This window comes from Mustela lutreola, chromosome 11 (assembly GCF_030435805.1).
Source record: "Mustela lutreola isolate mMusLut2 chromosome 11, mMusLut2.pri, whole genome shotgun sequence".
Lineage (NCBI taxonomy): Eukaryota > Metazoa > Chordata > Mammalia > Carnivora > Mustelidae > Mustela > Mustela lutreola.
The window spans coordinates 95,177,006-95,189,319 of NC_081300.1; the positions used below are offsets into that span (position 1 = coordinate 95,177,006).

General features: G+C 47.7%; 1 protein-coding gene across 9 annotated transcripts in view; it reads right to left on the reverse strand.

The window, feature by feature from the left end:
* The window catches only part of KDM2B (lysine demethylase 2B), a 123,155-nt gene that overhangs the window by 54,831 nt on the left and 56,010 nt on the right, over positions 1 to 12,314 (reverse strand). For all 9 annotated transcript variants that reach the window (XM_059140433.1, XM_059140432.1, XM_059140435.1 and 6 more), the window contains one exon: positions 10,527 to 11,014. In XM_059140433.1, the coding sequence (XP_058996416.1) occupies positions 10,527 to 11,014 (488 nt within the window). The remainder of the gene's footprint in view (positions 1 to 10,526; positions 11,015 to 12,314) is intronic.

A 12,314-nucleotide genomic window follows, 5' to 3' on the forward strand; every position in this document is an offset into this window, starting at 1 on the left:
ACTCCCTGGGGCTCTTGGAAACAGAGACTAGGAAGCCTGGGTGCCGGGACCAGCCCAGGGCTCTCTGGGTTACACCCATAAACCTTCTGAGTAGGGCGCCTGGGTGGCTCAGTGGGTTAAGCCGCTGCCTTCGGCTCAGGTCATGATCTCAGCGTCCTGGGATCGAGCCCCACATCGGGCTCTCTGCTCAGCGGGGAGCCTGCTTCCTCCTCTCTCTCTCTGCCTGCCTCTCTGCCTACTTGTGATCTCTGTCTGTCAAATAAATAAATAAAATCTTTAAAAAAAAAAAAAAAAAAAAAAAAAAAAAAAAACCTTCTGAGTAGAAGAGCCTAGGCCAGGCTTTCTAAAAGGGAAAGAGGGATGCCTGGGTGGCTCAGTGGGTTGAGCCTCTGCCTTCGGCTCGGGTTGTGGTCTTGGGGTCCTGGGATCGAGCCCCGCATCAGGCTCTCTGCTCAGCGGGGAGCCTGCTCCCCAGCCCCCCGCCTGCCTCTCTGCCTACTTGTGATCTCTCTCTCTGTCAAATAAATAAAATCTTTCCAAAAAAAAAAAATAAATAAAAGGGAAAGATTGGGGCCACCAGGCCCCTTCTGCTGGGACCTGACCCCAAGATCACCACAGACAACAGATGTGCTGGGCCTCTCTGCTCCCTGTTAGGCCAACTCTCTCGGCAGGTTTAACTGGCTAACAACGGATTCAGGCCCCACGGCTCCACAAGGAGGGGTGTTAACAATAACTGACGATAATAAAACAGAGACAGGCATTAAGAATCCCCAACCATCAACCAAACCAACAGTCAAGGGACGGTACCGAGGCATGGAGCAGCTCAGACCACGGCTCTGGGCTCAGCAGACGGAGGCACCCTGCCCTTGCCACAGGCAGCTTGTACCGCCTGTAAAAACCCACCTGTACTGGGCTGACCTGTATCTCTCGAGTAGGTATGTTCAGATCTTAAACCCTGATACTTGTGAATGTGGCCTTATTTGCAAAAAGGTTCTTTGCAGATGTAATTCGTTAAGAATATCCAGATGAAATTATCTGGGATTTTAGGGTTGTGCCCCAAATACAGTAACTAGTATTTTGGGGGGTTTTGTTTTTGTTTTTTTAAGATTTCTTTATTGGGGGGCACCTGGGTGGCTCAGTGGATTAAGCTGCTGCCTTTGGCTCAGGTCATGATCCCGGGCTCCTGGGATGGAGTCCCGCATCGGGCTCTCTGTTCAGCAGGGAGCCTGCTTCCCCCTCTCCCCGCCCCCGCCTGACTCTCTGCCTACTGGTCATCTTTCTCTCTCTGTCAAATAGATAAAATCTTTAAAAAAAAAAAAAGAAATTTCTTTATTGGGATGCCTGAGTGGCTCGGTTGGTTAAGTGTCTGCCTTCAGCTCAGGTCATGATCTCAGGGTCCTGGGATCGAGCCCCACATCGAGCTCTCTGCTCGGTGGGGACCCTGCCTCCCCTTCTCTCTCTCTCTGCCTGTCTCTCTGCCTACTTGTGATCTCTGTCAAATAAATAAATTAAAATAAAATAAAATAATTTTTATTTTATTATATCATTAAAGATTATTAATCATTAAATCTAAATCATTAAAGAAGACTTGTAGCTGTCAGTAAATCAATTGGAATACCAAGAATTCCAATTTAATTAGAATTTAATTAAATCAATGTAATTGTGTAGATTAAGGAATCCTGATTATCAGAATCTTCATAAAATCATGCTATATTATAATAAAACAATAAGATCCTTTATTTTTTAAAAAAGAAAACTTATTTATATATTAGACAGAAAGAGCACACATGTGCTTGCACGGTGGGAGCAGGGGCGTAGAGGGAGAGGGAGAGCATCCCAAGCAGATTCCACACTCAGCCCAGAGCCCAAGGCAGGAGTCAATCTCATAACCCTGAAATAATGACCTGAGCCAAAACCACGTCGGACACTTAACGGACTGTGCCGCTCGGCATTCCGTGACTGGTGTCTGAGTAAGAGAAAGAAGAGGGAAATCTGAACAGACACACAAGGAACAAGGTCCTGAGAGGACCGAGGCAGAGACCGCAGTGACGTGGCCACAGGCCAAGAAACACCAGAAATCACTAGAAGCTGGAAGAGTTCCCCCCCCATCCCCCCCCCCCGCCCCACCAGAGCTTTTTCCCCAGGGGGCAGAGCAGACTGGAAGAGAGTAAGTTTCCGCTGTTTCAAGCCACCAAGTCCACAGGCATTTGTCACGGCGGCCAACACCCTACACTAGCCAGAGCACAGTGTGGTCAGAAGCCTGTTAGCTACATAATTTGTAGCTAGACCTCTTGAAGTCTCAGTTTCCTCATCTATGAAATGGGAAGATGACAGTCTCCACTGTGCCGGCTCATGGCGAGAATCGCAGTGCTCTGGAGGCGCCTGGTCCACAGTAAACGATCCACAAGTGTCGGCCGCTCTCTTGTGGCCTCTGTCCTGGGACACCTTGCCCCTGTCCTCCGTTCACAGAACTCAACCACTTCCGAAGCTCTAAGCACAGGGAAATTTAAAATAGAAATTTTAAAAGTGTATTTAGTCGGAAGGGCAGTCTAAGCGCTCCTTTAGCTACCTAACGAGAAGGGGTAAGGAGACGATTCAGGTGCCCACCATTTCATTTTAAGCCAAAAAAAAGTCCCAAGGGACACGACTTGATCTACCCATTTTTGGGGTCTAGGCTTTGCCCAGACGTCTAGAACTCAGGTATCTGGCCCTTTGCTGTTCTCCTTCGTTCCCTGAGGTGAGAGAGGCAGAGAACTGGGAGCACCCATCGCTGTTCCACCATCACGCCCGGAGCTCGCTAGGTGAGAGGCCTGTCTCATTCATCCTTGTATCAACCCTCCGGCCCCTCACTGCCCAACCGACCCAGGGCTCAGTCTGACACGCAGCCCCCAGCAGGACAGCCTGAACCTGACTATGCCGTTGTCTGGGCTCTGGGTCATCTTTTGGGTGGGAGCAAGCCAGGCTTCCTGCTTCTTGGTTCCTCTGAAGCAGGCTGGTGGGGGTTGGGGAGAAGTAAACTGAACAGCTAATAGTGCTGGAGGTCTGGGCCCTACACCTCACTATTCTGTAAAACAGCGAGACGGCGGGGCGGGCGGTGCTTAAACAAGCAGGTGTGTTCCAGGGTCGGGCTGATGGCCCCCTGAGAGTAAAGTTGTACACACACCTTCCATGGTCATGGGTCAGACTCTCACACTTGACCCTAAATGGACCTGTTTTCATTTTTCACTATCTGAAACCATCATCATCATCATCATCTCAAGGTTCCAAGCACTTAAAGGCCCTGTGCTAAGTAAGACTTTATGCCTCTTGCCTCGCTGAATTTGATGAGGCACATGTTCTTTCTCCATTTTTTCACTTTCCCCAAGAGCATTCGACTGCCTGATGCACGGCATCTGGGAGTCAGCCTGACTCCAGAAATTTTGGTCTTAAAAGACAGTACCTATTTGGATAATGTACTCTTCATTTAGGATTATTTTCTTTCCTTTTATATTTGGGTTTTGATGAAACAACAATACAACTGATTTCTTTCTTTAAATATATATATATATATATATATACATATATAGTATATATGTATATATATATAGTATATATGTATATATATATATATAGTATATATGTATATATATATGTGGTGATACATATATATGTAGATATATACATATATATGTATATTATATATGTATATTGTTGTATAGTGTATGTATATATATATACATACATTTGTATACATACAGTTGTATTGTTGTATATTGTGTGTATATATATATATACACATATATATATGACACCTGAAAATAACGGCCCCTCGAGGCCTCTTCCAGCCCCCTAATTCCAGAGTCCCACAATTCTGTGCAGTAAGAAAGGTGGCTGTCTGCTGCAAGCTGGTATTTTCATCCCCAGCTGACACTCTCACAACCAGGGGGGCATGGCACTGTGGGAAAGAGAGCCTGGCATTATTTTAATTAACAAGGACCACTGCAGAATCACCTTGGAGGGTTCTCTGACAAAGATCCTCCTACTGCCAACCTCAGTGGTCACGACCCACTTAGACCCAAACCCTTCACAACCTTGCCAGGCATTTTCAAGTCATCTACAGTCCATATGAGGACTGCCCCCCAGTAGCCACATGTCTTCCTTTCCTCCCATCAGGAGCCACAGCGCTCTCCCTGAGTTCCAGTAGACAGATTCTTCTAGAAGGAATGGCTACTCCCAGGGCAACTCCCACCTCACTGTTCCCAATCCAGGATAGAAGAGAAAAAAGATGATGATGCAGTGGGTTGAACAGTGCGCCCCTCAAAATTCATGGGCAAAACCTCAGAATGTGACCTTACTGGGAAATGGAATCTTTGCAGACATAACCATGTTAGGACCCGGTCATGGTGGATTAGGGCGGGCCCTAATCCAATGACCGCTGTCCTGGTAAGAGAAGATGACCCATAGGGAAGACAAACAACGATGTAAACAAGGAGGAGAGATTGAAGTGATGTAGCTACAAGCCAAGGAATGCCCAAGATTGCTGGCAACGGCGAGAAGCTAGAGAAGACAAGGAAGGATCCTTCCATCCCTACAGCCTTCAAAGCAAGCACAATCTTGATTTCAGACTTCCGGCCTCCAGCATGGTGAGAAAGTGACTTTCTGTTGTTTTAAGCCAGTCTGCGCCTCCTTGTTATGGCAGCCCTAAGAAACTTACACCAGTGGTGATCATTAACCTGGAAGTCAGATGGAGGGGAGCTGAGAGGTGGGGGCAGAGCTTGGGAACGCTGGGGAGACGGGCAAAACCAGCTAGTCTCTTTTGACTGTTTACCTAAGAATATCTAATTTTTCTCCAAGGGTTTACTAGGAGTGCTCGGTGTTCATTACTTCACAGTCCCAGTGACACAGATCCCTGTTATTACTCCCATTTTATGGGAAAGACGCTCAGGTTTCTCAGGGTTAAGAACTTCAGGACGGCCTAGGGCCTATAGAACTGGTCCCCAGAAAGATAAAGCACAGCTAGTCCAATACCCACATTTCACCTGCAGGTAAACAGAAAGGCAGAGTGACTCGACCACACCGCAAGCAGCAAAGAACAGAAACCAAAATTGGACTCAAGGGTCTCGTCTCCTGATTTCTTACTCTTCCCATTAGGTACCGGCCAACATCCTGCACCTGCAGCTGAAGAAGTATCTTGAAAGAGGGAAGTCACTGAAGGTATCTCAGTGCCAAAACCCAAGGGTTTCACAAAGACAGGGAAAGGAAATGCCTTTCTTCCTTCCTTTTTTTTTTTTTTTTTTAAGATTTTATTTCTTTATTTAGAGAGGATACGAGACTGAGGAGGGAGAGGGGCAGAGGGAGAGGGAGAGAGAGACTTCCAAGCAGACTCCGCGCCGAGCATGGAGCCAGACGTGGGGCTCAGCCTCATGAGGCTGAGATCACGGGCTGAGCCGAAATGAAGAGTCGAACGCTTAACCAACTGAGCCACCTAGGCGCCTTGGAAATGACTTTCTTAGTTGGATTTTTACCAGAGGCCCTTCTTTCCACAAAATAAATTAAGTGGGGGTGTTCCTTTTGGTTTGAATCTACATGCAGACAAGTTTTCAAGGCACAAATGAGCTCTCTCGGACCTGGAGAAACCACAGGGTCATGAGAAGGACAAACTCAACTTTCAAAACCACAGGGTCATAAGAAGGACAAACTCAACTTTCAAAAGTTCTGTCCATGAAAAGAGTGAGCCAGACTTACAGGAAGACACAAAAAAGAAAGTTTAAGGGACAGAAGCAAGTTGTAAAACAGAATCATCTAATTTTTTAAAAATTATGTATAGGTGGGGTAAGGGGAAATCTCCAGAACTAAGATCAGCAGATGAACATCAGGGTTACCTCTGGGGGCGGGGACTGAGGCAGGGGACATTTTCTAACCTTTAGCCTCTAATGTTTAATTTTTCTTACATTGATCATGTAACACTTAAAGCTTTTACCGAGAAAAAATATGCAGAGTGGGTAAACCTATAAAGACAAAAAGCAGGGGCCCCTGGGTGGCTCAGTCGGTTAAACGTCTGCCTTCGGCTCAGGTCATGGTCCCAGGGCCCTAAGATCGAGTCCCACATCTGGCTCCTGGCTCAGCCAAGAGCCTGGTTCTCCCTCCCATTCTGCCTGCTTATAGTCTCCCTCTCTGTTAAAAATGAATAAATAAAATCTTTAAAAATAAAAAAAGATTCTAAAGTCGTGATCTAGTGAGCAAAAAAAAAAAAGAAATTTTTTTTAAAGCAAAATGGGAGTCATGTGCATTATACCACAATTTTTAAAAAGTATATTACAGGGGCACCTGGGTGGCTCAGTCAGTTAAGCGTCTGCCTTCGGCTCGGGTCATGATCCCGGGGTCCTGGGATTGAGACCCACATCTGGCTCCTGGCTCAGCTGAGAGCCTGGTTCTCCCTCAACATTTTATTCTGCCTGTTGCTCTCCCTCCTTGTACTCTCCCTCTCTGTTAAAAATGAATAAATAAAATCTAATATGATTGTTGGCACATCCTATGCAATATATCTAAATTGAATTATGGTATCAGATAAAATTATAGATGGGATTAAAGCTTGTGTATCATCCATTATCATGTGTAATCAATAAACTATTTAATATTCTCTTGAAAAAATGAATAAATAAAATCTTTTTTAAAAAAAGATTCTAAAGTGGTGATCGAGTAAGCAAAAAAAAAATTTTTTTTAAGCAAAATGGAGCCATGTGCATTTTACCACAATTTTTAAAAAGTACATTACAGGGGTACCTGGATGGCTCAGTCAGTTATAAGCGTCTGCCTTCAGCTCAGGTCATGATCCCAGGTCCTGGGATCAAGCCCTGCATCAGGCTCGTGGCTCATCAGGGAGACTGCTTCTTCCTCTCCCACTCCCCCTGCTTGTGCTCCCCCTTTCGCTATGTTTCTCTCTGTCAAATACATAAACAAAGCAGACCAAAGATTACAACTGGTCAGTCACCAAGGGGGAACCACCACCCACCAGAAACAGGAATCACTCAATGGTAGTGATAGCACTAGGCGCTGGCTAAGATTTCTGTTCTGGACCCACATTCCTGAGCTGTGTTTTATTTTTCAGACAGTGTAAACAAAACCCCAATATCTAAGGAGAGAGAGCCAAGGCACAGAGGGGCAGCCAGGACAAAGCCGCTCATTCTCTATGACAACGCTCTCACTCTGAAGGTCAGTCTTGGGTTCAACCTCTCTTTTGGGTCTCGACTGTGAGGGGCTCACGGCCAGGCTGCACAGCCAAGAACCCTCTTGTTCCAGAAGAGACATTTGGCCCACCTCCTCTACACAGACCCCTGGCCACACAGCATTTAGAGACATGAGCAGACCCTCCAGTTCTCCTGGGGCTCTAAGGAGACCTGTCTACCCAATTTACAAGGTCTTTAAGCTACCTACAAAAGACCTCCCCAGACACGGCTCAAGAATAGACATCTCTTAGAAGCTAGATAAACTGGGGCTCTCTTGGCCTTAGCGCCATCTTCTGGAAACCTCCGCGCCATGACAGCCAAGTGGAGAAAGAAGGGAATGCGCAGGCTGAAGGGAAAAAGATGAGACAGAGAGGTCCTAGTAAAGCTCTGCCTTGGGCACCCACAGAAGCCACAGGAGCAGAAATAAGGAAAGCCAGAGGCCATTGACGCGGTACAAACTATTGGACAGCATGTCTACTTTCTAGAACTTGAGTCAATAAACCTAGAACACCCAACTGCCATCTGATCACAATGACCACCGCTGAAAGACCCACCTTGCTCATACCAAAACATAGCCCCTTTGGGCCCTTTGCCCTGGACCTGTGACTTTCCAGACTAATTCTGTTTTCTTGTGTGGCTGAATATAACACATGTACAATAAATCATCTCTTCTGGGGTCTTAGAAAAAGAAGAAAGAAAGATAGCTAAGTTCAATAAGTGAACTAGATTAGACGAAAAAGAGATGTGTGAGTCTAATAATATATACACACTCAGGGAGGCAGTAGGGAGTGGTGAGGACTGGGGTGTATGAGGTCAGCTACTACTCACTTCCTGCTGCTTGTAGCCTGTCGGGAACATGGGCCAGGATAGCTAGGATTTCTTTTTTCCTCTTTTGATATTTTAATGTTGGCAAGTAATTACAAAAATATGTTTAATACTGTACAGGCTAAACATAAAGCCTAGAGGCTGGATTTGGCCGGGGCTGCCAATATACATCCTCTGTTCCAAGGCCAGATCTGTTGCTTGCTCTATGAAGAAAGCCAAAGCAATCCCCTTCCTACTTTCTCCCTAAATGTAGGATGGTCTCTGAGAAGAGAGAACATGTCTCTATCGCAGCCCAACAAGGCAGTACGGTGTAGGGGGTGAGCACAGGGCCGCCCCCATTGAGCAGCACATATTGCACAAATCACTTAACCTATCCGTACCTCAATTTTCTCATCTGCAAAATAAGGATCATAAAAGTACTACCAAGTGTTGTCCGGAGGTTTAAATGAGTTTATAGATGGAAAACACCTGTGAGAGCACATAGCCACTGAAATGCCTTCTCACAACCTGCCACTGAACCCCACGGTGGGGACAAGAGGGAGGAGCTGGGCTTCCCGCCCCCGACCCTCCTCCACACCATCAACGGGCCTAGGCTGAATCCCGCCTCAGGGCCCATCAGGTGGGTCTAGGGGAGACTGGAGGGGCCAAGTTCTATCCCCAGAAAGAAACCTGATCAAAAAAGAAAAAAAGAAAGAAATCAGACCAACCAGGAACCAGGAACACTACACACGAACAGATCAGAGACACAAAGAAGCTTTTAAAGGAAAAAAGAGCTTTCCACAGCACAGAACACTTCCTTATAAGATGAATGTGTTTTTAATCCACTTATAACATTCTGGGTTGGGTCCCCATACTATTAATGGTTTTGTTATTGATGAAAACTCCCTGTTTTTACTTTAAAGGACCTCCGAAGAAAAAAGGAGCCTCAGGACAGAATTCTAAGGTTTCCTTTAGGAGATTTAACATACAGGGGCGCCTGGGTGGCTCAGTGGGTTAAAGCCTCTGCCTTCAGCTCAGGTCATGTTCCCAGGGTCCTGGGATCGAGCCCCACATCAGGCTCTCTGCTCAGCGGGGAGCCTGCTTCCTCCTCTCTCTCTCTGCCTGCCTCTCTGCCTACTTGTAATCTCTGTCAAATAAATAAATAAAATCTTTAAAAAAAAAAAAAAAAAAAAAAAAAGGAAACTTCACATACAAAACTCCAAGCCATGAGATCAGGCATTCTGAACCTGTGGTCCAAGATCAGGCTCAGAAGTCTAAGACCCCTTGGGCCAGCATGCAAAATTTTGTGTGTATAAGCACATTTTCCTAGAACTCTCAAGAGAGATCAACCTCCAAAAAAGTCAAGAGTCAATGAAAAGAGCCCAAAGCTAGTAAAGACTGGCTTTCTGGGAATGGTCACCACAGAGTTCTTTTACCTGGCGATCTGCACCCCCCCCTCCCCGTCCCATTATGATATTTTTCACTTCCCAGCATCCAGAAGGGCACACCTTCTAAATAAAGTAAAACACCTCTGGATTAATGATTTTGTACGCCGCGTCCCTCTGTTGGTGGCCCTTGTCAGGCCACCTGACAGCGGTCCGGGGTCCTCTTCCCAACTCCCTGCATTGACCTGCTCTGTCACCTCGGGCATATCCTTTACCCTCTCTGAACCTACTTCCACGTCGGTTAAGGGCAGGTAACTCAGGTACATTGCCCAGAGCTGGTACCTGACCAGTAGTGGAGTTTTCAACAAATGTTATGATGACAATTACTAGAGGGGAAGGCCTCTCCATGTATTTCCTGGGAAACGGACACACTGCACGTTTGCACTCTGCTTGTAACAGCCTTGTCCATCTAGAGAACTCCTATGCAGCCTCTAAAACCCAAGCCAAATGCCCTCTGCATAACTGTCCCAGAGCCCTGGCACCCAGTGTGGCTGATGAGTGTCTTTCACCCAATAACTGGTGAGCTGCCTGAGGGCAGTGACTGTGCCCTCCTGCTTCCTGTTCCCCCCGTGGCCAGCCCAGATGCTGCTCCGTGAACACTGCTCGATAGTTAGGCTCTAGTTAGAGACCTCTGAACCACAGGTGGCTACGTGCCCCACCTTAGCGGGCCACCTAGTGAACCACCAGGAGGTACAACCTGCTCCTATGAAACAGGTGCGTGCCCCAGGGGAAGCCAGCCCAGAACAGCAAGTCTTCCTGAGCAGGACGGAGAGGTCTGTCCCCAGACCTAACAGCAGCACTACCCATAATGCCCACTGCTAGCAAAGCCTCAGATTTTCCACAAGTGCTGAGGAAGAACTCCTTGCCAACCACAGAGGCAGCTTCCCCTTTAGCTCTCAACGGCGGCCTCAGCTTGGGAGGCTTAGGCAGGCTTGCTTGGACCAGAAGCCCCTCTCCGTGCACAGACATACCCCCGGGATAGTCTGCACCAAGCTGCCCTGAGCTGAGATGCCCCTGGGAACCCATCCGGACCTTCTCAGCTGCCCAGGCCCAGATGCGACCCCCTGCCCACCTTCACACCCTCCAGGAGTGCCTGGGGGTCCTCGATGCCCTCGGGGACACACTTCTTGTTCTCCGGGAGGGATTCCAGTTTCTCCACCAGCGCTTTCAGGCCCTTCAGCTCAAACTCAGTGAGGTGGGTCCACTTGGCGGAGACCCCCGTGGCAGGGGAGCCGGTGGGCGTCTTGGGGTAGTCGGTGGGCACCGTCGTGGACTTCACACTTTCCTCCGACTCGTTAGACAAAGTCCTTTGGAGGAATCGCAGAGCAGGTGCTTTCGGCTTCTTCCCGGAGGCCTCCTGGTCCTCTGAGGGGGTGCTGGAGGGCGATGGAGGTCCATCGGCAGGTGGCTTGGGCACCTTCTCTGCGCCCTCCTCCTCTTCCTCCTCCTCTTCCTCCTCCTCCTTCTCTTCCTCCTGAGGCTGCTGCTCACAGGACTCCTCCTCCATCTCCAGCCAGGAATCAGATGAGAAGCCGTCTATGCTGGGCTTTCTCAGGGCATCTACGGGGAGCATAAGGGTCACAGGGAAGACTGAGATGAACGTCCCAGACTCCCTGCTGGAAGGCCCTGGAATGTCCACACACTATGCCTCCCCTCTACTCTGGACATCAAGCTTCTTTGGACATTTCTCATGGTCTATGTCTCCCTCCGCCTCTAGAAAGGCTGGGCTCAGCCAGACATAGGATCAAATCCCAGCTCGCTTTCTTCCCAGCTGTGTGTCCTCAGACAGGTTGCTTTACCTCTCTGAATACCCCTGGCATTTTATTTTTCAACATATAAAAATAAGGCCATATAAAAATAACGCCTGGGTGGCTCAGTTGGTTAGGTGTCTGCCTTCAGCTTGGGTCACGATCCCAAGGTCCTGGGATGCAGCCCTGCCTACATCGGGCTCTCTGCTCAGCGGTGAGCCTGCTTCTCCTACTTGTGAGCCTGCTCTACCTACTTGTGATCTCTCTCTCTGTGTCATATAAATAAATAAACATCTTTTTAAAAAAATAAGAATAAGGCCCAAAACGCGTATATAACATAAGGACTCCAGTCACATGAAATGTCCGGAACAGGGGGAAATCTATAGAGCCAGAAAATAAATTAGTGGGCGCCTAGGCTCGGGGTGGGGAAGAGAAGGCTCTAACACAAGAGTACAGGTTTCTTTCTGGGGTAAAGAAAACGATCCCAAATCGACTGGTGATGGTCACGCAGCTCTGAAAATATGCAAAAAACCACTGAGTTCTACACATTAAATTGTATGATATGGGGACAATATCCCAATAATGCTGTTTTTTAAAAATATAGGGCGGGGCGCCTGGGTGGTTCAGTGGGTTAAAGCCTCTGCCTTCGGCTCAGGTCGTGATCCCAGGGTCCTGGGATTGAGCCCCACATTGGGCTCTCTGCTCCACAGGGAGCCTGCTTCCTCCTCTCTCTCTGCCTGCCTCTCTGCCTAGTTGTGATTTCTCTCTGTCAAATAAATAAAATATTAAAAATATATAGATATATAGGGCAAAAAAATGCTTCCTCGGAACGCCTGCAGCGAGCATCGGCTAAGACTTCACTGAGTACGGTCCCGGCACACAACCAGTACTTGATGCACGAGCCACTGCCCTGATGTCGCTGCTTTACTTTGGCGGGAGAAGCAGTGAGGCAGTGGGGGAAACAGACAAGCAATTTCAATGACCCCAACGCTGCCTCAAGCTTTCTTCTTGTGCCTGCGAATGGAATCGGGAACGTTCTACAGCCCTAAATATCCAAATGAGAGAAGCGCCTCTCCGTTTCCTGGTCGTGAGGACGGCCACAAAATCAAGCC